Here is a 27,183-nt window from a genome sequence, read left to right as displayed (position 1 = left end):
GCTGCAAGACTGTTTCCAAGCTGACATACACCCCCCCCCCCCCAACACACATCCCTAGTTCTTTCTCCCCGTTGTCTCACCATAGCAACAGGCGAGTTCTATTCCTCGCCCCAACCCCCACACTCCTCTAAGCACTGTGTGTTGGTGTGTGTATGTGCGGGGAAGGGATATATGTGTATGTGTGTTTAGGTTCAAGGATAGATCTGAAGTGGGCTCAGGGAAGGGATATATGTGTATATATGCATGTGTGTTTAGGTTCAAGGATAGATCTGAAGTGGGCTCGTTTCTTCTTGCCCAGTTTCACCAGCTGTCTCTGAGCCCCAGACCAGGTGGCCAGCGAACTGGAGTGCCCTGTGTGCAGTTCCTGTCAGCTTCCAAGATAATAGCCAATGAACCTGATGCCCTCAAGCCATCTGCTTTCTTATAGGAGTATTAGTGCCCTCTAGTGACAGTAGATTAGCAGTTTTCTGTGCAGTTAGATTAATTGTTTGTTTTTCTTCCCTCGGTTTCTACAGAAGACACCAGCAGCCTCAACTGCAGGGATGAAACGCAGGGGAAGACCTAAGAAGGAGGTAAGAGTAATTCTTATTATCATAGGTCTTAATATTATGGTTAACTATGCCTCCCTCAGTAATGTCCCTTGACTCTGACACACTCCTAAATGAAAAAACTTTTTTTCCCTCCATCCGTCCACTGTTATTACAGTTCCATAATGTTTTGCATGTTAGTAGCTACGTTTTCAAGATATTGGACTTTCAAGAAGCAAAATTTCACGTGCCACATCATGATGCTGCAAAACACATCATTAGGGTGCTTGCAAAACAATCATTATGATGCTGCCAAAACCAAATCATTATGATGCTGCAAAACACATCATTATGATGCTGCAAAACAAATCATTATGATGCTGCAAAACAAATCATTATGATGCTGCAAAACGCATTATTATGATGCTGCAAAACAAATCATTATGATGCTGCAAAACGCATTATCGCGATGCTGCAAAACACACTATTATGATGCTGCAAAACACATTATTATGATGCTGCAAAACACATCATCATGGTGCTGCAAAAAACATCATCATGGTGCTCCAAAACAAATCATTATGATGCTGCAAAACGCATTATCACGATGCTGCAAAACACACCATTATGATGCTGCAAAACACATCACCATGGTGCTGTAAAACACATAGTCATGATAATGTGACAAGTGACACTTTGCTTCTTCAAAATCTTTAAATCTGCTGACATGCAAAACATTTTGGGACAGTATCAACAGTGGACTAATAGTTTTTGAATGGATTTTTCCTTTAAGTCGCCACTGTTTGGTACCCCTCCACATGCTCACCGCTGCCAGAAATCCCAAAGGTTAGAATGCTTATGGCTAGTTCATACAAACAAAATTATGTACAATGAACAATCAAACTCGAACAATCCTAAACAGACACAATTTTGTAACCTAGCAAACTCATTCCAGGTGAACTCCAAACCCACCACCCCTGTGATTGGTTGAATTAAGTTGAGGTAGGGTTTTCAGTGGCTGCTGCTTATATTCCACTGCTATTCAGCCATCAACAAAAAAACACGGCAGCTATTGTGTGCAAATTAAAACATCCAACTTAACCTTTTCTGTTTGCAACAACCAGCTACCAGATGTGAAGTCAACTATACCTGGAGTATATTGCTTAATTTGAAACAATAAATATTCCAGACAACTTGCATTGAAGAAACATTCAGGATGACTTTCTTGCAACAAACACTGATAGTTCTGATGAGGAATTGTTTAGTTCTGATGAGGAATTGGCACATTTTGACCTAAAGCTGACCTGTGGGACTCGTCTTCATGCGATTCTGAAGACAGGTAAGGACGAGGTAAGCAATGATTGTTGAATTCTCTAAACACAYCACTCTATGTAAAATAAAACTATTTAAGACTTACATATATGACAATATAGTTTTGGTTGTTTTGAAGTAGTTGTGTTTTGCATTAAGGGGAATGTGTTCACTAGATGTTTTGTGGTATTGAATTTGTTGTTGATTAAACCTAAACCTTTAGCTGTACCTAACTGTAGAAAATTATCCTTTCATGATAACTCATGTCATAACTTCTTTATTTATCTTTAAGGGGGAACAAACACTGGGGGAGACCTGGGGCTCTGGGGAGAAATATGAGCGTCGTCTTGCCAGCGCCAAAATGCTTGCTCTGTATTTATGTCAGGACAAAGAGCTGGAGCAGGAGGGATGGAGGCTAGGAAATAGTTCTTATGCAAGGGATATGTTGGAAGCTATGATGCAACTAGTGGCCAGTTGTACGCCAGAGATGTGAGAATGTTTTAAGTCTGTATATCTCCCGAGCTTGATTGAGCGCCAGCGGAAAGAGCTCAAGGAACTCTTGGCAAGCCTGTACTGGACTGAGAGACTTATTAAGGAGTCTGAGAGACTTATTAAGGCGTGCTATGCATCACTATGTACAGTTGAAGTCGGAAGTTTACATACACTTAGGTTGGAGTCATTAAAACTTGTTTTTCAACCACTCCACAAATTTCTTGTTAACAAACTATAGTTTTGGCAAGTCAGTCAGGACATCTACCTTGCGCATGACACAAGTAATTGTTCCAACAAATGCTTACAGACAGATTATTTCACTTATAATTCACTGTATCAGCGGGTCAGAAGTGTACATACACTGCCTATACACAGCTTGGAAAATTCCAGAAAATGGTGTCATGGCTTTAGAAGCTTCTGATAGGATAATTGACATAATTTGAGTCAATTGGAGGTGTACCTATGGATGTATTTCAAGGCCTACCTTCAAACTCAGTGCCTCTTTGCTTGACATCATGGGAACATCAAAAGAAATCAGCCAAGACCTCAGAAAATAATTTGTAGACCTCCACAAGTCTGGTTCATCCTTGGGAGCAATTTCCAAATGCCTGAAGGTACCACGTTCATCTGTACAAACAGTAGTACGCAAGTATAAACACCATGGGACCACGCAGCCATCATACCGCTCAGAAAGAAGATGCATTCTGTCTCCTAGAGAGGAATGTACTTTGGTGCGAAAAGTGCAAATCAATCCCAGCAAAGGACCGTGTGAAGATGCTGGAGGAAACGGGTACAAAAGTATCTATAGTATCCACAGTTAAGTCCTATATTTACATAACCTGAAAGGCCAATCAGCAAGGAAGAAGCCACTGCTCCAAAACCGCTATAAAAAAGCCAGACTACAGTTTGCAACTGCACATGGGGACAAAGATCGTACTTTTTGGAGAAATGTCCTCTGGTCTGATGAAACAAAAACAGAACTGTTTGGCCATAATGACCATCGTTATGTTTGGAGGAAAAAGGAGGAGGCTTGCAAGCCGAAGAACACCATCCCAACCGCGAAGCACGGGGGTGGCAGCATCATGTTTGCTGCAGGAGGGACTGGTGCACTTCGCAAAATAGATGTCACCATGAGGATGGAAAATTATGTGGATATATTGAAGCAACATCTCAAGACATCAGTCAGGAAGTTAAAGCTTGGTCGCAAATGGGTCTTCCAAATGGACAATGACCCCAAGCACACTTCCAAAGTTGTGGCAAAATGGCTTAAGGACAACAAAGTCAAGGTATTGGAGTGACCATCACAAAGCTCTGCCCTCAATCCTATAGAAAATTTGTGGCCAGAACTGAAAAGGCGTGTGCGAGCAAGGAGGCCTACAAACCTGACTCAGTTACACCAGCTCTGTCAGGAGGAACGGGCCAAAATTCACCCAACTTACTGTAGGAAGCTTTTGGAAGGCTACCCGAAACATTTGACCCAAGGTAAACAATTTAAAGGCAATGCTACCAAATACTAATTGAGTGTATGTAAACTTCTGACCCACTGGGAATGTGATGAAATAAATTAAAGCTGAAATAAATAATTCTCTCTACTATTATTCTATAACATTTCACATTCTTAAAATAAAGTGGTGATCCTCACTGACCTAAGACAGGGAATTTTTACTAGGATTAAATGTCAGGAATGATGAAAACTGAGTTTAAATGTTTTTGGTTAAGGTGTATGTAAACTTTTGACTTGAACTGTATGTTCTGTTATAGAGCTATTGAGGAACTGTCAAGTTTAAACCTTTATCAGCCATTTTATTTACAAAGAAAGAAAATGTGTCTTTGCCTTCCAGACATGTTTTATTGAGTCGATAGTACACTAGAGTGAACCACTGTTACTTGTCTGAAACATAGATCAGTTGGTCTTTCATTTTACTTCATTCATATTGTATCTGCTTCGTATTATGTACATACTATTTTCTACATATTTACACATCCAATCTTTTTGTTGTTGTTACAATTTTTTTTGCACAATTGTATGTTAAGTTAATTCAGAATAAAACATGCACTGAAAATGTTTGTCTTGAGTGAGTCTTTGACCCGATTAGGTATAGTTCACTCCTAATAGATACTGTTGTTGTTATTGTAGTTGAAAGATTGATGCACTGTCTACTGGTGACTTAGAGTATATTTAATCCAATTCCGTTTTGTTGTTGGTGTGAACCACGAGAAACATGGGTTGACCGGTCTGTGTTTGGTGTCTTTTCAGGAAAAGGAGGAACAGACAGCCAAGGAATCATCATCTGAAGAAGGTGAGGAGGAGGAAGACCAGTAAACTTGCTACCTCACTCAACATACTGACTTCCTGTCAACCAGAGCTGGACTGAATCTCCAATACTGGTGCCACCCCAACCCCTGTTCTACTGTTCACTTTCTTGCCTTCTAGCCAAAGGAGGGTCAACAACACAGTTCATCCAACCTCTATCTGCAAATGCACTGGAAAACCAATGGATGTTTCTCAACAAGCATATATCTATCAAAGAATCACAGGACAGGTGACAGACAACACTTTCTCTGTGGGTATGTCATGGTATTGCAAGTCTTTTATATTGGACTAAAGTATGCTCTGATGATGAGTTTTTGGACACGCATCTTTCAAAAGACTGTAGTGTATAGGACATTCTCTCGGCTTAGCGGTACAACTTTTTCCCTAACACCGGTATCTTGAGCTGGTATGGCATATACACTTATTTCCAGGTTTTCTATTGGACAAAAGGTGAGTTTTGCCTATACTTGCTTTTTAAGTGTGAAGTGGTTAATCTATCCATTACACCTACTTACCAGTGATCTCTAGGATATACAGTATGATCATTAAATATACGGTTATAGCAATGTTATTCATGTATAATCTCTGTAGTAGACATCTCCCTGTTACTCCTGATTGTGCAGAATTGTTCCTCCCTCCCACCCAAAATAAGCTGTCCCTTACTAGTCTCTCTGGTGTGACTTGTGCTTGTCTCCCTATAGCCTCTTTGGGGCGCCACTGGAAAAGGCTTGTGTAAACTAAAGTGTACTGTTATTAATCAAAGATCTGATCAGACTGATTGTTTTTTATCGTGTTCCTCCGGGTCACTACATGCCCTCAGATACCTGAGGAATTGTGCTGCTTTGACGTCTACGAAAACTCAACATAATAATGTCATAATGGCTTAAGGATGTGTAGGCATTCATTGAGCGGGGAGCTACATTCTCTCATCACTCCAGGGAGCTTTTATTGAACTCTGGCATCTGCTGTTCCTCTTAATGTGGTCCTCCAGTCTACAGTACTTGTTGCAACCCATCGCCACTTGGTCAGTTCTAGGTGAAACAAACTGTGGTTGCCCAAACTAGGAGCTGGATTGTTACTGTTGTGGCACTGTTTTATCCAATAGGTCTGTATAATAGCTGATCATTCCATTTCACCTCTTTACATGCCCAAGGCCCGTTCTGTGTCATCACTTTGTACAGGATGTTGAAATACTCTTCTCTGTCTGTGAGGATACAGTCAGTGTCTGCTGTCTACTCTAGAAAAACTGTTTTTTGTTGTTGTTTCTCAGTGTTTCTCAGTGTCAGGGATCTCTAGATCACAGTCCAGTTACTGGGTCTCTCCTCAAACCTACAAGCTGCTACAAACTCAGTTATAAAAACCCGTAAAACTGCATTGTGCCTGACAAGGCCCAGAATCTCATACTCACTTAACTTTCCCATATTGCATTCTTCAACTGGTTTCAAATGTACAATGTAACCTCTGGCAAGTGTTTGAGAAATGTTTGTATTACATAGTCTGTGTATTTTCTGTCTTTTTTAATCTAACTAGTTTGGTATTTTAAAGACAACTGCCTAGCTACTAGTGAAAGTGTGCTCACCCCCCCCCCCGCCTTTTTATAACCTAGCTTAGAAAGGTCACTAAGCCAATGTGTAAAGTCAGGGAGATCTGGCAGTTTTGCAAACTGTGTTCGCTGACTGTAGTCGATTAGCCAGCGTGTTCTATCTTTTTAATACATCTTACTTCTGGTGCACTGAAATGTTAGCTTGGTTCAGGTTGTTCAGATTGTCATGTGTGTGTTTAGTGACAAAAACTGGGTGTTCTCTCCAGCTTGTAATTCCGTTGTAGGCCTCGTACGGCTTTGGCACCGTACTCTTTTCCATGTAAAAGTCCCTAATGGCACCCTATTCCCTTTAGTGCACTACTTTAGACCAGAGCCCTGTTCAAAAGTAGTGCACTATATAAAGAATAGGGTGCCATTTGAGGGGTATCATGTTCATGTGGAACTCCGGTAATGAAATATATCCAATCACAGCTGCAACTATTTTGACAATGTCCTTATGTACCAACATCATCCATGTACATTAATTCATGCAAAGTTGAGATGGGATCATTCTTTTAAATGTACACTGTCTATATTTCTATTGTGCCCTATGACAATTTGTATCCAGAAATGGTCAATAAATACAAGAATGTATCATTTGTTCYGTTGTCTTGTCCTGTATCCTCTTCACTTAAAATATATAGGCCTACGTTGTGAGACTAACAAACTCTAGACTAATGTATAGATCTATTACACAGTTTATCCTTGGCTTATTGCAGCTCTTTCCCAGTTTCTCCCGATTGTCACTGAAGTTATCAAATTATTACAAAGCCTGGATATGTACTCCTCTTTCCATTTTATTTTTCCTTTACATCCAGACCATCCATAAAAAGTCCATAATTTCACTCTAAGATATATTCAAGTTTACTTCATGGACAGTACAATCAAGCAACAGAAATATTTAGTCTTTTAACAAGTGTGTGAAACCTTGATAAGTCAAAATTACATAAAAATGTATTTTCATCAGTAGTTTATATCCTGGATTTCTTCAGAATTCACCACTGCAATTCCCCAAAGAAACAGTTTATAGTAAGCAGGGTTGCCATGTTTGGAACAGTGCAATGCTTTTTAATCAAATACATTATTACAGTTGAAGTCAGAAGTTTACATACACATAGGTTGGAGTCATAAAACTCACTTTTCAACCACTCCACAAATTTCTTGTTAACAAACTATAGTTTTGGCAAGTCGGTTAGGACATCTACTTTGTGCATGACAATAAATTTTTCCAACAATTGTTTACAGATTATTTCACTGTATCACAATTCCAGTGGGTGAGAAGTTTACATACACTAAGTTGACTGTGCCTTTAAAAAGCTTGGAAAATTCCAGAAAATTATGTAATGGCTTTAGAAGTTTCTGATAGGCTACTTGACATCATGAGTCAATTGGAGGTGTACCTGTGGATGTATTTCAAAGACTACCTTCAAACTCAGTGCCTCTTCGCTTGACATCATGGSAAAATCAAAAGAAATCAGCCAAGACCCTAGAAAAAAAATTGTAGACCTCCACAAGTCTGGTTCATCCTTGGGAGCAATTTCCAGACGCCTGAGGATACCACATTCATCTGTACAAACAATAGTACGCAAGTATAAACACCATGGGACCACGCAGCCGTCATACCGCCCAGGAAGGAGACGCTGTCTCCTAGAGATGAACGTACTGTGGTGCGAAAAGTGCAAATCAATCCCAGAACCACAGCAAAGGACCTTGTGAAGATGCTGGAGGAAACAGGTACAAAAGTATCTATATCCACAGTAAAACGAGTCCTATAGTGACAAAACCTGAAAGGCCAATCAGCAAGGAAGAAGCCACTGCTCCAAAACCGCCATAAAAAAGCCAGACTACGGTTTGCAACCGCACATGGGGACAAAGATCTTACTTCTTGGAGAAATGTCCTCTGGTCTGATGAAACAAAAACAGAACTGTTTGGCCATAATGACCATCGTTATGTTTGGAAGAAAAAGGGGGGGCTTGCAAGCTGAAGAACACCATCCCAACCGTGAAGCACAGGGGTGGCAGCATCATGTTGTGTGGGTGCTTTGCTGCAGGAGGGACTGGTGCACTTCACAAAATAGATGTAATCATGAGGACGGAAAATTATGTGGATATATTGAAGCATCTCAAAACAGTCAGGAAGTTAAAGCTTGGTCGCAAATGGGTCTTCCAAATTGACAATGACTCCAAGCATATTTCCACAGTTGTGGCAAAATGGCTTAAGGACAACAAAGATGGAGTGGCCATCACAAAGCCCTGCCCTCAATCCTATAGAAAATTTGTGGGCAGAACTGAAGAAGCGTGTGTGAGCAAGGAGGCCTACAAACCCGACTCGGTTATACCAGCTCTGTCAGGAAGAATGGGCCAAAATTCACCCAACTTATTGTGGGAAGCTTGTGGAAGGCTACCTGAAACGTTTGACCCAAGTTAAACAATTTAAAGGCAATGCTACCAAATACTAATTGAGTGTATGTAAACTTCTGACCCACTGGGAATGTGATGAAAGGAATAAAAGCTGAAATAAATCATTCTACTATTATTCTGACATTTCACATTCTTAAAATAAAGTGGTGATCCTAYCGGACCTAAAACAGGAAATTTTTACTAGGATTAAATGTCAGGAATTGTGAAAAATTGAATTTAAATGCATTTGGCTGAGGTGTATGTAAACTTCCGACTTCAACTGTATATGTTTAATGTGCATGGGAATTAAGTCATAGACTTTATAAATAGTGGAGAGTAATATGTAGCAGTTCGCATTCAGGAGAAAGTCAACTAATCATGTCAAGTTTCAATTCCACATTAAAATAAATGGAAATACCTGATCTACAATGCGTGTACAAAACATTATGAACACCTGCTCTTTCCATGACATCGACTGACTAGGTGAATGCTACGATCCCTTATTGATGTCACTTGTTAAATACACTTCGTGTAGATGAGGGGAAGGAGACAGGTTAAAGAAGGATTTTTAAGCCTTGAGACATGGATTGTGGATGTGTGCCATTCATAGGGTGAATGGACAAGACAAAAGATTTAAGTGCCTTTGAATGGGGTATGGTAGTAGGTGCCAGGCGCACCAGTGTGTCAAGAACTGCAGCGCTGCTGAGTTCTTCACACTCAACAGTTTCCCACATGTATCAAGAATGGTCTACCACCCAAAAGACATCCAGCCAACTTGACACAACTGTGGGAAGCATTTGAGTCAACATGGGCCAGCATCCCGGTGAAACGCTTGCGACACATTGCAGAGTCCATGCCCCGGCGAATTGAGGCTGTTCTGAGAAGGTGCAACTCAATATTAGGAAGGTGTTGTTAATGCTTTGTACACAGTGTATATAGCCATGTTTAAATTATTATCAAGTGGATTCCAACATACTGTACATATACATGTGCTGATAAGATGATTGGTTTCCATTGAAACCTTCATCCTTCTCATCCTGAATACATGACATTCACAAATGCAAGGAGGAAAAGAGGGTAACTTAGAGCACATATAATTCAAGGATGAATCACTGGTCACTTATTTCTTTAAAGATATGGGTGGCTGAGGTTTCCTGAGTACTGTATAGTCAGGCCTATGGCATTCTTCGAAATAGATTATTCTGCTAGAAGAACAATCCTCCTGGTGCCCTGTCTTCCCAACAGGACATTTTTAGGGCAGTAGTCACAGCTAAATAGTGGAGGAGTGGGTGGGGTAGGGGGAGGTTGGTTGACTAGTTAGATTAATTTGCCATCTCTTCTCTCTCTATACATCCTCCTTCTGATTTCACCACCTTTTCATCATAACATACAGTATCTGTATGATGACGAGGAGGAGGTATTCTTTTGGTTGCTTTCATAATGGCATGCAAAGTGCCACAAACAGGGAAACAAAACAGCAACTTAAGAACTCAAATTGATTGATTGCATACTTTCTGTGTAACTTCTATTACATTGAATAGTGAGGGACATAGTAACCTAATTTTACACCACTAAACTAGTAGTACAACAGTAAGCATCCCACCCAAGGTCAAGGCTTTGCTAATCTCACTGGTATATTACTACTTAAAACAATAGACATTTAAGGCAAATGTAACACCAGTGTCTAGTTTGGATGGATGGCACCATCTTAGTTTCAGTAACGCCCACATTATGACAAACAGTAAAAAAACTTTAAAAAAAAACTTTTATAAATAATCTAAAATAAATAAATGTCCACTAGTAGTTAGCCAACATGTTGTGGTTTAGGGTATGCCGCAGCTTTCGGGCACAGGGGCATGGCATCAGAGGTTCACAATCACATAATAACCAACCTCCTCTTAGCTTAGAGGCTGACGCTGTACAAAGTAAATGCTCCAACAGAGATGATGATGACTGAGGAGGAGCGTGATGCGGAATGCATGACAGGCTGTTCTCCATGCTTTTCCTAAAACCCCTTTATGTTGAATGACTGACAAATCTGGCATCTCAAGGGTTAACTCCACTGATCTGTTTGATGTCACAGATCTATGTCCTGCACCAACACACTCATGCATGGGTATCTTTCATCAACAGGGGACGTTGCTGCTGGTATGATCGTGCCCAACCCTTCACCACCTGCAGACACAAAGTCACATACTAGATTTCAGATAATCTGACTGTCYCCTGAGTTTTTCTTCATTACTGTTGTATATGGCATGCATTTGAAATAAACACTGTGTGCAAATATCTTAAGTGACCCACAAGGTGTGCCTAAAGCTGAATTGACTTACACCAGAGTTGGAAACGACAGCTCAAGCTCCAACAGATCCAGCTAGGGGAGTTTTCCCCACGCGGCCGACACGCAATTTATACCGAGCAGAAACGTAAAGTGATATCAAGTCGGGTGACAAGACTCTCTGGGAGAGTTAGATAGAAAGGCATCCGACGAGCGGTCAGGATGCTCCGAACTATTATTCACATATAAGCGAGGGTACATAGTCGTACCGCATCTCTGCAAAATAAACCTACCTTTACATTTTAGTCATTAGCAGACACACTTATCAGGTTGACCAAGTTCTCAAATGTCTACATTCGTTGATATCGTCATTCAAAAATATTTTTAAAAGGCAGCACTGATTATCCTACAGCTCCACTTTCAGAACTGATCTTTTATTTTTTTACAAAGATGAAGCACAAAGCAGCTCCATTTGATATTACTACATTACATAAAAAGGCCTTTATTTATACGTGGCCAAAGTTGCCATCTAGTGTTTGTAAAAGTGCCACATAGGAAAGGATCTCAGATGTTACTGTAGCCTATCAATTGATTCATAGACAAAGACAAGGGTGAAATCATACCTTAGTATCTTCCTCTTTCCACAGCATTTCCTGTTCAACTTCATGTAATTCTTCAGAGGGGTCGTAAGTATAGACTGGAAGCAACTGGTGCCGGAGCCTGTCAATTCTGAAACACACAATAGGAAAGGAGTATACCGTGACATGGTGACCAATGAAAGAAGACAATTTTTTGACATTATTGTAAGATTTCTGTGTATTGTTCAAAAGGAGTTGGCCAATTTAAAGGTGCACTATCACTCCACCATTTTCTGGTTGCTAAAATTATAATAGTTTGCCTAATTTCAGTTTATGTGAAAAAACAAGCAGACATTGTGTAGAGAATCCTTGTACCATCTAAACCGCTCTGAAATATATTTTCCATAAGCAAAAATATTTTATTTTCAGCTGTTTAACGCTGGTGTACAGTATCAAAAGCAAAAGACACAAAAACTAAACTTAAGGGAAGCATAGAAATAGCGCCCCGAGAACAGATCTACCTCAGACTGGCTTTCAATGAGAATGAAAGATCTATAACAATCATTTTTATGTGAATTTGGCCAGGTCACCCAAAAAGTTACATAATGTAGCTTTAATAAGTAACCATACACCTGCTGAGAGCAATAAGGAAGAGAATAAAAGGAAGTTACCTTCTCTTCTTGCGCACATACAGCACCTGCAATAAAAAAGATGACTAGTTTAGCTGGTTCAAATAAAATGCAGTAGTTGTTATGTGGTCATTTTAAAGGTTATTAAATCAAAAGCTTTAGCTCATCAAAGTAGTACTTCTTAACTGTATCACTGTAGGCCAACATGTGATGTTCCTGTTAGCCACTCACCACAGCTGCAGCTATCCCGATGAAGGTGATCAGGAAGAATGGTACCAACACAGAGCTGACTGCCACATCCCTGTCTATGGGGGCAGGGGGCTGAGTAGTGCTGTTCATTGCATATGTGTGGGTAGAGGTTGAGTCAGGGGCTGCTAGGCTGTCCCAGCCAAGCTTCGGAAGCAGCAAATCCCCAGTCGGATTGAGAAGTTAGGCGGTAGCAGTCCTCTCCCAGTTGTTTTTTCCTCATCCTTGTCGCTCATGTGACTTCCACATGGTCTCTCCCCTTTCACTAATCAGTGTGAAATATGCCTGAGGGCCAAAAGACAAAACAAGTAGAAATCACATGGTTAGGCATACGAGAAAGAGGAAAAAAATGGCAGAGAAATCTTCACCCAAATTTGATACAGATAGATCAAAGTGCACAGAGTAAATAGTTTCACTAACAGCTAGCTATGATGGCAAGCTTTTTTACGGAGGCCTCTAATCTGCTTTCTAGCCACCGTTTCCACATGAAACGGTAATAGTAGAGAGCATGACCCATAATAGAAGTCACATTTTTGGATATGTCCTACATTTATACCTAGTAGTCATGTGGTCCACACAACAATGCCCATATTATTCACATGTGTGAGCTCGGGTAAAATTCTGCTCAGGTTGGATTATCTGATATAGCTTTAGCAAACTAATATTCAAATTTCTAGCTAAATTATTACAAATAATTTTAAAAGATTCAGATTTAGCGAATGTGCGCAGCACCCAGGCCGACGCACGTGAATAGCATACATCAAATATGCTGGTCACCACTACACTTGGTTGTATGATGGCCTTGGGTGGCCAAAACGGGCTTTTGGTAACCTAGTAAGTTAACTAGCTGTATTACTTGGTTCGTTAAAGTTGCTACGCAAGCAATGTCATGCATCGTGTGTTTAGCTTGCTGAATTGAACAGCTCCAGTTAACGTTGTCACAGACCAACCTGGTAGCACAGCTTTTGGATTACGCAGCTCAATTTATTTTTCACTTTGGCGTATTGCAAGTGTCTTAGAAGAGTACCACTGCGGATAACCATATTGCTAGCTCTAAATTATTTGTCCWATTTACCTTAAATCAGGAAAGTGGTTGTAATGAACACTCACCGAACGTTACTCCTCTTTCACTTTGCAGCTAACCAGGAAGAAAACATAATAGCCCTTTGATTGACAAACCAATTCACGAAAGCAGGGGATGGGAGACGGAGAAATGCAGCCAATGAAGCGTCTCTGGAACAGACAGAAGCTGAGTGCTATGCACCTGATGCGTCGGTACGTGTCGCCAAACTCATACTGTACACCATTTATTAAGGACTGTCATATCAATTTACCAAATACTCTTTGGTATTTTAGTAGGCCTATTGTATGGAGGAAGAGGTAGTCCGTGCAGTGAGAGGGTTGACTTACAGCATTTCCCTCCTTCCATGAATATAGACAGATGGAATTGCAATTACATTTTTTCTCAGAGCAACTATTTTCCGCTTCCTCTCCCTCCCTCTCCATTGGGCTCTGTGTAACAGTATAACGAACCAGGGACCCTCTGCACACATCAACAACGGTCGCCCACGAAGCATCGTTACCCATCGCTCCACAAAGGCCACGGCCCTTGCAGAGCAAGGTGCAACACTACTTCTAGGTTTCAGAGCAAGTGACGTAACTGATTGAAACGCTAGTAGCGCGTACCCGCTAACTAGCTAGCCATTTCACATCCGTTACATCTGCACCACAAATCCCTTCCCCTCACTAGGCCCTCGAAAACATAGCTCATGTAAACAGATGACTCTATGTCTGGCACATAGGCAGCCAGTTCAATACGAAGTTCAATACCAAGAACTGCAGGCAGACACAATGAGAGAAGGCCCAGGGCGGATAATGGACCACGCTTGGTCAAATTGGGGGGGAAACAAACATGTACAGTGTGAACCATAGACTAAGTAGACCATGGTGACTTATGGTAAACGTTAAAAAAAGATGAGTCCTTGCTCAGGTATGGAGAGGATGGACAAAGTAAAGAGCAATCATATTTGGCACTGAGAAAGTTTGTACTGGTGGGAGACCTCTACTCATGTTGGTGCTTGGGAGATGAAATCATCTTTGTACTTGTGGGTCTATGTAAACCTACATTAAGGCATGGGCATTTACTGTACATCGACTGGTTGCTCTGCTGTTTATGCGTGATTTGAACCTAGAACATTTTGATTATTTGGGCAGTTATAAAGAGCCTATCTACAGCGGAGTAAGAGCATGAACTCTGAAAAAAAGAGATGTGTTTATTCAATCTATAATTWAAAAAATAAGAAATGTGTTTACATTAATCATACCTGCTATTTCAATAATTTACAGTGTTTTGTTTAAGGACAGGGTCCTCTAAGTCACTTACTGGTAAGTAAGCAGTAGATAAGAATGTGTAGTAAAGCTATAAAGAACTGTAATAAAGATGTTTGATGAGACAAGAATGAATATGGCAAATTATTGTGAAAAAAGGCATGAAAAGTCATTGTTCAAAATTATCTTAACCCACCACATCTCTTTCTCTCTCTTTCTGTAGTTGGGTCTTTGAGTGGGAATCCGGTGTGGGTGAGTTGTGCAGCAGCCTCCAGGAATCCTCATTCCAGGAACTGAGTCATTCAATCGGCTCAACAAATACACACACAGACACATACACACCTCTGCATTAGTGAAATGCCATATTACTACAGCATAAGCCCCAACCTTCTCTGTGCACACTCACAGCATCTTTCTGCAATGGTGTTTTTTTATTTCACCTTTATTTAACCAGGTAGGCTGGTTGAGAACAAGTTCTCATTTGCAACTGCGACCTGGCCAAGATAAAGCATAGCAATTCGACACATACAACAACACAGAGTTACACATGGAATAAACAAAACATACAGTTAACTAATAGAGTAGAACAAAAGAAAACAAAAAATGTCCCTATATATCAGTGAGTGCAATTGAGGTAAGGGAGTTAAGCTAGGAAGTTAAGCAATAATAAGGCCATGAGTGCGAAGTAATTAGAATTATAGCAGATTACACACTGGAAATGGTACAATGTGCAGAAGATTAAGGTGGCAAAGTAGAGATAACTGGGGTGCAAAGGAGCAAGATAAATATAATGAAATACAGATGGGATGAGGTAGTAGATAGAGCATGGGCCTATGCTACAGGTGCAGTGATCTGTGAGCTCTCTGACAGCTGGTGCTTAAACTAGGAGGGAGATATGATGCTTCCCCGCTTAGAGATTGTTTGCAGTTCGTTCCAGCTCATCCTTGCAGCCAGTGTAAGCTACGAGGGTGATTCGTTTTTGTACAATATTTTAATAGAATGTCCACCTTGAATTAAAGGAAAATCTGAGACCCTTCTCAAAGAGTCTGTGGTTGAATTGGAGTCAACAGAAACAGGCTTAATCATTCTGGGAAAGGTAAAAAAAAAAACATCCCCCCATCCCTGCAACACACGCTCTCTCTCCGTTTCTATGGTTTCCTCAAACAGAGCACTGCATTTCCCCTGTCTTTATTTTCCTAGAAGAAGAGCGGTGAGCTCAAAGCTCGAGCAAACATCAAGGAATTAAGCAAAATATGGTTAAAATGCACTTTTGCTATTCTCAATCATTCTCAAGTGGCAGATACAGAAACAGTTATAAAATATGGCAGTTATAAAATATCACCATTTCTTATGGCTTTATCTAAAAAAATGTTTTTACTTTAGCTTCTGTCACACATGAAAAACAGAGCAATGCAATATTCCCAATGGCTCTGCCAAATGGTTGCAATACCATAAGCGGCTCATTTACACTGTACATAAGGAGGTGAGAGATTTTTGGAAGTAGCTTTTTGGCTCAATTTCAAGAGATGGTTATTTCAGCATCTCGAAGATCTATAAAAGGACCCCATTTTAGACCTGAAATTGAGTGACCACAATGACAGTCTTAAAAAAACAACTAAAAGTGTAATCAGCTGAAGACTACACAACCTTGATAATGACCAAGTTACATTGCAGGATTCAGAGAAAATGGGAATGGTAGAGGACACTGCAGATCAGCACCTTTGCAGCATAAAGACATGTCCACTATAAGACAACTAAGGCAAAGCGATGGTCTGGAATCCATCATCAATCAAATTCAATCCAATTTATTTATAAAGTGTCACGCCCTGACCTTAGAGAGCCTTTTTATTCTCTATTTTGGTTAGGTCAGGGTGTGACTAGGGTGGGTACCTTAGTTTTGTATATTTCTATGTTGGCCTGCTATGGTCCAATCAGAGGCAGCTGTCTTTTCGTTGTCTCTGATTTGGGATCATATTTAGGCAGCCTTTTCCCACCTGTTGTTTGTGGGATCTTGATTTTGTATTGTTGCTTGTTATCGCTACAAAGCTGTACGTTTCATTTTGTTACTCTTTATTGTTTTGTTGTTGGTTCATATTAATAAAATGATGAACGCCTTCCACACTGCACCATGGTTCCAATCCTTCAAACAAAAAGATCGTTACAGAAGATCCCACCACACAACGGACCAAGCAGCGTGGATATATTGGACGGGAAGGATCCTGGACATGGGAGGAAATCCTGGCCGGAAAGGATCGCCTTCCATGGAAGCAGAGACGGAGGCAGCGAAGGAGCAACAACGACGACACCGGGGTTCGCGGCCACGACGGAAGCCCGAGAGGCAGCCTCAAAAAAAAAAATGGAGGGGCACATGGGTGGTTGGCAGAGCCAAGGTGGGAACCAGAACCAACTCCCTGTACTCACCGTGTGGAGTTGGTCACCGTTCAGGTGCCATGTTTTCCGGTTCTACGCACCATGTCTCCAGTGCGCCTCACAGCCTGGTGCGTTCTGTGCCAGCTTCCCGCACTTGTCGTGCTAAAGTGGGTATCTGTCCAGGACGGGTTGTGCCGGCTCAGCGCTCCTGGTCTCCATGTACGCCTCCAGGGTCCGAGTACATCTGCGCCGTTCTACCCACTTGTTCCCCAGTGCACCTTCACAGCCCAGTGCGTCCTGTGCTAGCTCCCCGCACTTGTCGTGCTAAAGTGGGTATCTGTCCAGGACGGGTTGTGCCGGCTCAGCGCTCCTAGTCTCTAGTACGCCTCCAGGGTCCAGTACATCCTGCGCCGGTTCTACGCACTGTGTCTCCAGTGCGCCCTCACAGCCCAGTGCGTCTTGTGCCATCTCCCCGCACTTGCCGTGCAAAGGTGGTCATTTGTCCAGGACGCATTGTGCCAGCTCTACGCTCCAGACCTCCAGTGATGATCCATAGCCCGAAGTCTCCTGTGACGATCCATGGCCCGGAGAGATTTGCTAAATTATCATCTAGGAACCAGCATGTATACAGCTGAGAGCCAATTTGTCACGTCTGGAGGAAACCTGGCACCATCCCTACGGTGAAGCATGGTGGTGGCAGCATCATGTTGTGGGGATGTTTTTCAGCGGCAGGGACTGGYAGACTAGTCAGGATCGAGGGAAAGCACAGAGAGATCCTTGATGGAAACGTGCTCCAAAGCGCTCAGGACCTCAGACTGGGGCGAAGGTTCACCTTCCAACAGGACAACGACCCTAAGCACACAACAAAGACAACGCATGAGTGACTTCYGGACAATTCTCTGGATGTCCTTGAGTGGCCCAGCCAGAGCCCAGACTTGAACCCGATCGAACATCTCTGGAGAGACCTGAAAATAGCTGTGCCATCCAACCAGACAGAGCTTGAGAGGATCTGCAGAGAAGAATAGGAGAAGCTCCCCAAATACAGGTGTGCCAAGCTTGTCGCATCATACCCAATAAGACTCAAGGCTGTAATCGCTGCCAAAGGTGCTTCAACAAAGTAGTGAGTAAAGCTCTGAATACTTATGTAAATGAAATATTTACATTAACTTTTTTATACAGAGGCTTGCAAAAGTATTCACTCCCCTTGGCATTTTTCCTATTTTGTTGCCTTACAATCTGGAATTAAAGAATATTTTGGGGGGGGGTTGTCATTTGATTTACACAACATGCCTACCACTTTGAAGATGCAAAATATTTTTTCTTGTGAAACAAACAAGAAATAAGACAAAAAAACTGAAATCTTAAGCATGCATAACTATTACTACCCCCCCCCACCCACCCACACACAAAAAAAAGTCAATACCTTCTAGAGCCACCTTTTGCAGCAACAACATTCAAGTTACTCCACAATACTAACCTAATTGACAGTGTGAAAAGAAGGAAGCCTGTACAGAATATAAATATTCCAAAACATGCATCCTGTTTGCAACAAGGCACTAATGTAGTACTGCAAAAAAAATATGGCAAAGCAATTAACGTTTTGTCCTAAACACAAAATGTTATGTTTGGGGCAAATCCAATACAACACATTACTGAGTACCACTCTCCATATCATCAAACATAGTGGTGGATGCATCATGTTATGACTATGCTTGTAATTGTTAAGGACTGGGGTGTTTTTAAGGATAAAAAATAAACGGTTTCCAACAGACACTGGGAGATTAATCCACCTTTCAGCAGGACAATAACCTAAAACACAAGCCAAATCTACACTGGAGTTGTTTACCAATAAGACAATGAATTTTCCTCTTAGAGACTTACCCAAGAAGACTCACAGCTGTAATCACTGCCAAAGGTGATTCTAACATGTATTGACTCAGGGGGTTGAATACTTATCTAATCAAGATATATTAGTGTTTTATTTTTCATAAATGTTTTACAAATGTTTTTTTTTTTTWATCCGCTTTGACATTAGAGTATTGTGTGTAGATCGTTGACAAAATGTCAATTAAATCATTTTGAATCCCACTTTGTAAAAACTAAATGTGGAAAAAAGTAAAGGGGTGTGAATACTTCCTAAAGGCACTGTACATGCGTCCTACATGTGTCCTAATAATTCCACTCACTATATTGAATAGTATGGTCGTTGGACAAATCTTAGACTAAACTTGTAGGTTAACACACATATATATATATATATATATAGTCCTATATATCGGCATTTGAAAGTGTGCTATTTCTCACCTACTAAGTGCATTCTTGGAAGACCCCAAAGGGCCAACCCAATATTTTTTTTATAACTAACTAAATCTCATTGTTCTGTGGTTCAACCCTTGAAATAGCCTACTCAGAAGATCTTCTCTAACTCCTAGAACCAAATGACAACTTTTTCACTGTTTATTTCAACGTTTCACAATTTTACATGAAAATGGTGTAGTTTGCGCAACGGTTGGGCTGGATACGTAGGCTCTATATAGCTTACATCGTCAATTGGCAATATAGAACATGCTTACGAATAGACTAATGAATATGCTGAGTAAAGTGTGATGGGATTGAACTGGAAAAGTATTCGTGTTAATGCTGCAAACAAAAGATTATGCTGAATCTCAACTCACGTCTTCCTGAGGCATGAAGCCATTTCCTGTCATAGAAATCGCATGGCAGTTTACTCCTGTTTGGGCAACATACATTCAATAACACAGAAAATATATGTTTGGCTGCTACAACTGATCATTAATTTTACCTGCACTGGTTAAACAGGTCATGTCCTCCGAAATTCATGATTGAAGCTTTGAGCGGACACAACGATGGAAAGATCTGTTCTGGAGCACTTGTTATACAGCCTGCTGTATAATCAGAACATTTCAGGAATATAATGAACAAATAATCCACAATGTTCCCCACGAGCTGCCGTCTAAACGCACGATTTCACGCTCTATCAGTCTGTACCAATAGGGGTCTGGGCGATTCGTTTTTTAATTTTACAATGTTTCCTTCTCTAGTTTTAATTGTTGATCGAGCGCACGTCTTTCCAGGAACATTCCCAGAAAGACCGGTCACGTGTGTGTGATTTGGTCTGGCTCCGTTCCAGCAATCCATGGCACAGACAATGAAGTCACCCACAGCCACAGTGGAGCGAACGGAAAAGGGTTTAGGCCCCACTGAAAAGTGCATTCCGTAAAATGTGCGATATGACTTTACATTATAGCTCTGAATAGTGGCAATAACATGCTTACAATGCATAGCCTATTTACTCATAATGAAAACATTATTTGTAAATTGGCCAGATCCCTTTAATTTCAGTAGGCTATAATGATATCCTTATTTAATGGTAATAGGCCTATACCATAGGCTATTTTGTGCTTGTATATAGAAGATAAACACGACTTGGAAGCCAGTGGGGGGAGCCATATGAGGATGGGCTCATTGTAATGGCTGGAATGGAATATTCTAATGGAGTAGAACATGTGGTTACCGTATGTTTGATACGTTCCATTTATGCCATTCAAGACAATACAATGAGCCTGTCCTCCTATAACTCCCCCTTGTCATATTATTTGTTACAAAACCCTCCTTTTATTGCCTACTTGCTTTTTTTCTATAGCCTTCATTTTTAGGAAAAAAACATTTAAAAAAAATCATGCCAAATTCAAGGTTGATAAATTCCAACGTTGGCGTGGATTTTAACGTACAGTACAATCAAATCTGTGCATAAAATATCTCCGTGGTAGAGGCGTCACTACAGACCCTGGTTCGATTCCAGGCTGTATCACAACCACCCGTGATTGGGAGTCCCACAGGGCTACGCACAATTGGCCCAGCGTCGTCCTGGTTAGGCCGTCATTGTAAATAAGAATGTGTTCTTAACTGACTTATCTAGTTAAATAAAATAAAGGAGGCACCTAGGTGCGCACTCTAAGAAGGCGGATGATGGAGAGGGGCTAGGGGGAAACCGGGTGCGTCTCCTGGACTCAGAATATAATACAAACCAGGTAAAACTAGACCAACCAGAAACATCACAACTGCGCTTATACTGTACGCTTATTCTCAAATATTGAAACGTGAATACCGAAAAGTGTAGCCTAGGCTACGTTTGACTATTCTATCTCCGGTGGTGCGTAATTTACGCAGCTTTTTAATAATGGCGTCTGTACGAGAGATGCGACCAGGTCTTCAAAAATGAAGCGGAGAAGAAGTCTATTCTAGAAATTTCGAGACTTATACAGGGTTTCAGTAAGTGGGCTGTCAACGTCTTCCAGTGATTTTGTTCACTTTTTTCTTTTTTGAGACCCCGAAATGATGAAGATCAAATCGAATCAAACGCGGACATATGACGGGGATGGCTACAAGAAGCGCGCCGCCTGTCTGTGCTTCAGAAACGAGAGTGAGGAGGAGGTAAGTCCGAGGCTAGAGTGGTGTGGTGGAACGGGCCTTGTGAATAAACAGTTTGCCACGTTGCCAGCAGATAGTCTGGGGGTAGCGATTCCAAATGAAGAGAAGAAGGCGAGTTGTCAACGAAAGGCATATATTTGGTGGCGAGAAGGCCTAAATAGAATTGATGGCAACAACATCACCGGCGGTTGCCATGTTTTTGTGTCAAACTATTACAATTCTCAAACTGACATTAACTGTAGACGCCTAGACTAAATATAATATAATTGTATTTCCCCAGAGTTGTCAGTGAGTTTATGGATTGCAGTTTCCATTTAGTTTTGGGCCATTACAACAAATTCTGCAATGTGTGCATATCATCAAAGGAGTGGGCCAACAAAAAATGTAAGGCATGGCGCAAATGCATCCATGACATGCCTTGTGCAAATAGAGTACCACAGTATGAGTCATAATACCCATAAAACCTAGTGGTCAAACAAGGAAATGGTTCCAATCGTTTTTCCACCATTAATTTATCTTATATGGGATTTTAGAAACACTTAAAATAAGGGCTGTGTTTCGTGTATGCTTACCCTTTTGTGACGTTTTGATGATACACATTTAAATCTCTCGGACAAGGTGAAATGTATCAATATATTCGCCTGTGTTTCCCCCACCAAAAAAATMAAATGCTAATTAGCTGCTAATGTGGCTATCATAAAGAACTACAAATGGCATGATGACCTGGATGAGACTGCCCAATAAAGGCAAAATAAGTATCTCTGGATTAACTATCTAATGTTAGCTAAATGTAGTCATGAAGAAATTGGCTACATTTCTTTAAATTGACAATTCTGTGAAATGTCTTGTGCAAGATTTAAATTGACACAATACCTGTTAGCAAAGGTGGCAGCTGGAGATTACTTMCAGGGATTTGTAGTCTTGCTTGATGTCTACTTTGATGCTAATTGGCATTTTCGAATCTGAGAGTAAATGTAGCTGAAATATATTGCTAAAAGTCACCTTGTCTGAGAGATTTACCTGGTTATCAGAACATCATGCCTACATGAAACACAGCCCTTATTTTAAGTGTTTCTAAAATTCCCTATGGGAAAATGAAAGGTTGAAAAAATTATTGGAACCATTACCCTGTTTAACTGCTAGGTTTTTTGTGGGTATTATAACACCTGGGGGCTCAAGTGCTTAATTTCTGTTATAGGCCTATATTAGTGCTCATGTAATGGTATTCAATTAGAGCAACTCAATCTTGTGAAGGTAGGGGCATATTATTGTTAATAACTGTCAATCCTACAGGTGTTGTTGGTGAGTAGTATCCGGCATCCAGGCAAGTGGATCGTCCCTGGTGGAGGGATGGAGCCGGAGGAAGAGCCCAACGTTGCTGCTGTTCGAGAGGTGTGTGAAGAGGTAGGCTGAATTACTTGTCAACTTGACTTGTGCGTTCAGAGTTTTTATTAAGCAAGGAGCTCATGGGAAGTATAATTTCACTTCTGCACAGGTGGCTTTTAAATGGTTTGGTATATGCTTATTAATCTGATCTGATTTCCCCCAAAATCCTGTCCCCCAGCAACATTCTCTAGAAGGGTTACGCTCGTACTAAAGTGTTGCCTAAAGCTCTTAAGGAGGGTATATAACGTATTTGACTTCTCCGTAAAGGAAGTTAGCGTTTTCTCTTGTAACAAATGGGATCTTACAGTCATTTTAAGTTTATTGCTTTTCCATTAAGTGTATTCAGCCTCTTGTGAGTTCCTTGTGATTGATGTTGAGCTCATTTGTCAGTGAAACACAATCTGATGTATTGTTGTCTTTGCCAAATGTTCTTGCAGGAGTTGGGTCTTTTGTTGATGAAGTTTATACCCGTTACCTTAGCAGCCCTTATTTCAAGCCTGAAAAATCTATGCGTTCTTTGAGTCTAGATGTTCCTCTATGGAAGCTATGGACTAAATGGGGATGGAGGAGCCTCTTGATTGAGAGTCCATGTTTATAAATAGAGTAAAACTGTAACCTGAAGAAGAAAGTACTACGAATACGCCATGTTAATAGGAACTGATCTCTCCCTCTCCTTCATGACCATACACAACCATGGCCTCCCCCCACCCCGTGACTGAAAATGGCATCAATTCTCAGAATCCATCAGTGAAAAAGGCAAAAACATTATCACAAGTGTCCTGCTTTTACTAAGATTAATGATTTTATCTGCTGTTTCATTTCCACTGGCCATGTTGTCTTTCCAGGCTGGTGTCAAGGGGACATTGGGGCGTCTACTAGGAATTTTCGAGGTGAGCTGAAAAAGTTGAAGATTTTACATAATGCCATTTTTTTATGTCTGTGTGGTTGTCTTTAAACTTGGGGTGGGAGGAACTGCTCATTTATGTCCACTGTTTGCCTCCTAACCTTGAGCACTGACAATTTCTCGATTTACTCTTACTCAGAACACAGACAGGAAGCACAGAACATATGTCTATGTCCTCATCGTTACAGAGATGTTGGACGACTGGGAGGACTCTGTGAATATTGGTATGTTTCTAGTTTTTGTGGTGTTTGTGAAAGTTGTGATGACTGGACAATAATTTTTGTTATCAAATTGACACATGGATTGGCCAGTAGATCCTACTACTATTGTAGATCCTTCATTGTCATGTTTCATTCCTGAGTTAATCTAGACTAAACCTGTTTTTTGTTTTTTTTGCCCCCTTCCTGACTCCCCTTTGGTCTTTATCCCTCTGTTGACAGGGAGAAAAAGGGAATGGTTTAATACAGAGGATGCCAGAAGAGTGTTGCAGTGCCACAAGCCTGTGCAGGCCTCGTACTTTGAGGCCCTACAACAGGGCAGCCTGAGCAGCAACGGGACACCCCTGGTGACCACGATAGGGGGAGAAGAGCACTCCCCTACCTACAATATCAACCAGAGCTCCAGATCGAGTATAAGATAACTAAAACACAGAAACTCCTGGAGACTTCTCCACATCTTTTACCTGCTTCTTTTTCTTACTTAATCCTGCTCCTACTACTTTTTTTTTTTACCTTCAAAATATCAACAAATGTTTGCCTTGCCAGCCTTCTTGTGCCAGAGTGGAGGTACAGACTTGACAAGTGTTGGGCGAAGAAGATATAACACTTTGTAATTTGAATGTTTTTTTTGTTGCTTTTTACTAGTGATTGCATGAGATATTCCCAAACACTTGTCCTCCTTTACCTCGGTTCCTCTCTCATAAGTTTGATGAATGAAACTTTCTGCTTTGGTGACGTAAAGTATTGGTATTGAATGTGTTTACAGAAGAAAACAGGCTTTGCAGGGTCTTGTTTTGCTAACACTTTACTTGAAGTTGCCACACCCCTTTTTTATATGGCATTCATAAGAATGACAACCTCTCAACATATACCGTGACAGATCATTAGTGTAATACCTACTCCCAACTGTGTTAAGAGTTATAAAGTATGACAGTCTATTTCAGTGTGACATTTTCTATTTTTTTTTTCTTCATATATTTCCTAATCCCCTAAGAATGAATGGCTTTAGGTTAGATAGGCTTGTGGGAAAGTGTCTTGTTTTGCATGTGTGGTAAAGCTACATGGGTGTGTCTTGTGTGACGCAATCTGTAGGAATGGAATTATCTGGTACAAACAGTCTCCCTTTGTATTACATTGTGAAGGTAGCACAAGCTTTGGTGTTTTGAAAGAGAAGCTTTGATAAGGGGCTGACAAAAAAAAAAACTACTCCCACAGTAGCTTGGGCCTTTAACCACACTGGGGCACATCTAACCAGAACATTGAAATCTAAGTCATCTGCTGTCTCACATCTTGTCAGACTATGACGATGATTTATTGATTGGTTTTATAATTCAATGACCAGAAAGACAGAGAATTGTGCATGTTATCTGATCCTCAGGGGAAAGGAACAAGAACCCAGACTAGTCTTTTGAATCTGGTTGTGTATCAGAAGGTGGGGAGTAATGTCGTTAGGTGTTTGTGCTTGAATAGTAATGCTAATTTAAAATGGCACTAGGAAGATTATGCCACTGCTGCATAACATGTGGACCCCACTCTAGACCCCACTCATTGATGTTATGGTTTCCACTTTATTCGATCATCTTATATCAATTTACTTTGTTAATATTAATATTTATTTTCTTATGTTATCATGGTGATTGATTGCAGATGACGGACATTTATCAGTCTGTACTAATAGCCTTTCTGTGTGTATTGTGTAAGTTGAGGGCTGATTGGTGTGTATTTGCGTGTGTGACTATGGCTGCATTTAGACAGGCAGCCCAATAATGATATTTTTTCCCACTAATTGGTCTTTTGACCAATCACAGATCTTTTTCAGAGCTGATCTGATCGGTCAAAAGACCAATTAGTGGAAAAATATCAGAATTGGGCTCTGTCAAAATGCAGCCAGTGTGTGATGCAGGAAAAGAGGTTGCACAACCTGAGATGCAATGCCAAGGTAAATCACCTGCACGTTGGTGAGTACATTTACACTCGTGATTTCATCAATTCTAAATTGTATTCCTAACAAATGTTTACACTGTGATGTAGTTCTGCATTTTCCCTTAAATTAACACTGGACTTGTTTTTTGTCAGTGAGATTTGTATTTTTGTTTCTTGAAATACTTTTAACAGGTCTTAATATATTATGTCTACTTTTGGTATGTTCATTGGTTGTTCAAATTAATATTTTAAATGCCGTATTTCTGACGAATGGATGGATGCCGAGTCTCAGAACCATAGTGATTCTGGCCTTGTCAGGACTTGGGAACAAATAACTGGGATTGGTAGATATGTTAATGAGCTATAATCTGTCAATGCAGAGAGCAAACTCTCCTACTGACCCTGGAGTTTGGTACTGTCGTTTGCGCGTCTCACTGGCCCACAAATGAATGTGTAGATTCTTCTTCGCTCACACTTGTCATCTTGTAGTTGCTAGCTGGTTTTGATGAAGTACTTACTCCTGAGACCTCTGTGCTAAACAGCTCAAAACCCTGATGGGCTAGGTATGTGATCATCTCAATTATGTTTCAGGCCCACCAAGTTACCCTGCCAAGAACAAACAATGTAAGATGTCATGTTGTCCATGGTGTGAGAATCTGACTGGCTCTGGCAGAACAGCTTGTGCCACTGAGCATTTAGGCATTCTTGCTGAGCTGCATTGATCCAAATTTACACAACTGATCTGGTACAAAGAGCTGTTCAGTTTTCAACCTCCTTTTGTTCATCTTTGAACTCTCTCTTGCCAATGTTTAAGTTTTATACAGCCTCTTAACCTTTATGGCCCTAGCCCTGTGGTATCTTGGGCCCTCAGTTGGCTAGTTTTGCCTAGCTGCATTGCATTTCCTTTAGTTGGTTATGCAACATTTATGTATTAGTAACTGCCTATCATGTGGAGTTTTGGTTCCTTTCAACATTGACCCTGAACATAAGAATGTGATGTTTGCATGTGAACTGCATTTTAATTTCTTTTGACTACTTGCCTATGGCACATGTAAAAATAGAAAGGGTTAGGCCTACTCATGGTAGACCTAAAGTCATAATATTGCACCAGGACGTAATGACATACATGGCTTTATTTCCCCACTATAGGGCCAGTAGGAATGTCATTATTTTCCTCAGTATGACCATCATGAGGTTGTGCCATCTACTGGCTATGGGTCATCTAACCAGGTGATGGTAGTTCTCGCA

At 40.8% G+C, this 27,183-nt stretch overlaps 3 protein-coding genes across 8 annotated transcripts in view; 2 read left to right on the top strand and 1 right to left on the bottom strand.

The window, feature by feature from the left end:
- The window catches only part of LOC111966591 (high mobility group protein HMG-I/HMG-Y-like), a 13,041-nt gene extending 8,004 nt beyond the window's left edge, over positions 1-5,037 (top strand). For both annotated transcript variants that reach the window (XM_023991366.2, XM_023991367.2), the window contains exons 4-5: positions 516-572; positions 4,588-5,037. In XM_023991366.2, coding sequence (XP_023847134.1) covers positions 516-572; positions 4,588-4,653 — 123 coding nt within the window. In that variant the 3' untranslated portion in view covers positions 4,654-5,037. The remainder of the gene's footprint in view (positions 1-515; positions 573-4,587) is intronic.
- Positions 5,038-7,003: 1,966 nt separating this feature from the next.
- On the bottom strand, positions 7,004-20,161 carry LOC111966590 (small integral membrane protein 29-like). Of its 4 annotated transcripts, XM_023991364.2 has the most exons (6): positions 19,856-20,161; positions 14,879-14,975; positions 12,340-12,639; positions 12,151-12,176; positions 11,525-11,630; positions 7,004-10,801 (listed from the first exon to the last, which is right to left on the bottom strand). In XM_023991364.2, exons 3-6 carry the CDS (start codon positions 12,445-12,447, stop codon positions 10,733-10,735), a joined length of 309 nt encoding a protein of 102 aa, XP_023847132.1. In that variant the 5' UTR covers positions 12,448-12,639; positions 14,879-14,975; positions 19,856-20,161; the 3' UTR covers positions 7,004-10,732. The 4 variants fall into 4 exon arrangements, with proteins under 4 accessions (XP_023847132.1, XP_023847133.1, XP_023847131.1 ...); XM_023991365.2 differs by lacking the exon at positions 14,879-14,975; XM_023991363.2 differs by lacking the exon at positions 19,856-20,161 and having other exon boundaries at positions 14,879-15,249.
- A 1,089-nt stretch (positions 20,162-21,250) lies between these two features.
- On the top strand, positions 21,251-24,524 carry LOC111966588 (diphosphoinositol polyphosphate phosphohydrolase 1). 2 transcript variants are annotated; one of them, XM_023991360.2, is made up of 5 exons: positions 21,251-21,507; positions 22,798-22,908; positions 23,736-23,780; positions 23,934-24,018; positions 24,235-24,524. In XM_023991360.2, the coding sequence occupies exons 1-5, from the start codon at positions 21,409-21,411 to the stop codon at positions 24,432-24,434; spliced, it is 540 nt and encodes a 179-aa protein (XP_023847128.1). In that variant the 5' UTR covers positions 21,251-21,408; the 3' UTR covers positions 24,435-24,524. The 2 variants fall into 2 exon arrangements, with proteins under 2 accessions (XP_023847128.1, XP_070300630.1); XM_070444529.1 differs by having other exon boundaries at positions 21,323-21,507; positions 22,798-22,896.
- Positions 24,525-27,183: the final 2,659 nt, after the last annotated feature.

Source organism: Salvelinus sp. IW2-2015, linkage group LG7, assembly GCF_002910315.2.
Source record: "Salvelinus sp. IW2-2015 linkage group LG7, ASM291031v2, whole genome shotgun sequence".
In the NCBI taxonomy this organism is placed as follows: domain Eukaryota; kingdom Metazoa; phylum Chordata; class Actinopteri; order Salmoniformes; family Salmonidae; genus Salvelinus; species Salvelinus sp. IW2-2015.
Note: the sequence above shows the minus strand (reverse complement) of the source record. Positions and strands in the feature narration are given on the sequence as shown.

Coding starts and splice junctions, on each gene's coding strand:
- LOC111966588 (XM_023991360.2), top strand. CDS start 21,409: ATGATGAAGATCAAATCGAATCAAACGCGGACATATGACGGGGATGGC. Junction 22,909..23,735: donor TTCGAGAGGTGTGTGAAGAG/GTAGGCTGAATT, acceptor TTGTCTTTCCAG/GCTGGTGTCAAGGGGACATT. Junction 23,781..23,933: donor GTCTACTAGGAATTTTCGAG/GTGAGCTGAAAA, acceptor ACTCTTACTCAG/AACACAGACAGGAAGCACAG.
- LOC111966590 (XM_023991364.2), bottom strand. CDS start 12,447: ATGAACAGCACTACTCAGCCCCCTGCCCCCATAGACAGGGATGTGGCA. Junction 12,177..12,339: donor TCGGGATAGCTGCAGCTGTG/GTGAGTGGCTAA, acceptor TTTTTATTGCAG/GTGCTGTATGTGCGCAAGAA. Junction 11,631..12,150: donor TATGTGCGCAAGAAGAGAAG/GTAACTTCCTTT, acceptor TGTGTGTTTCAG/AATTGACAGGCTCCGGCACC.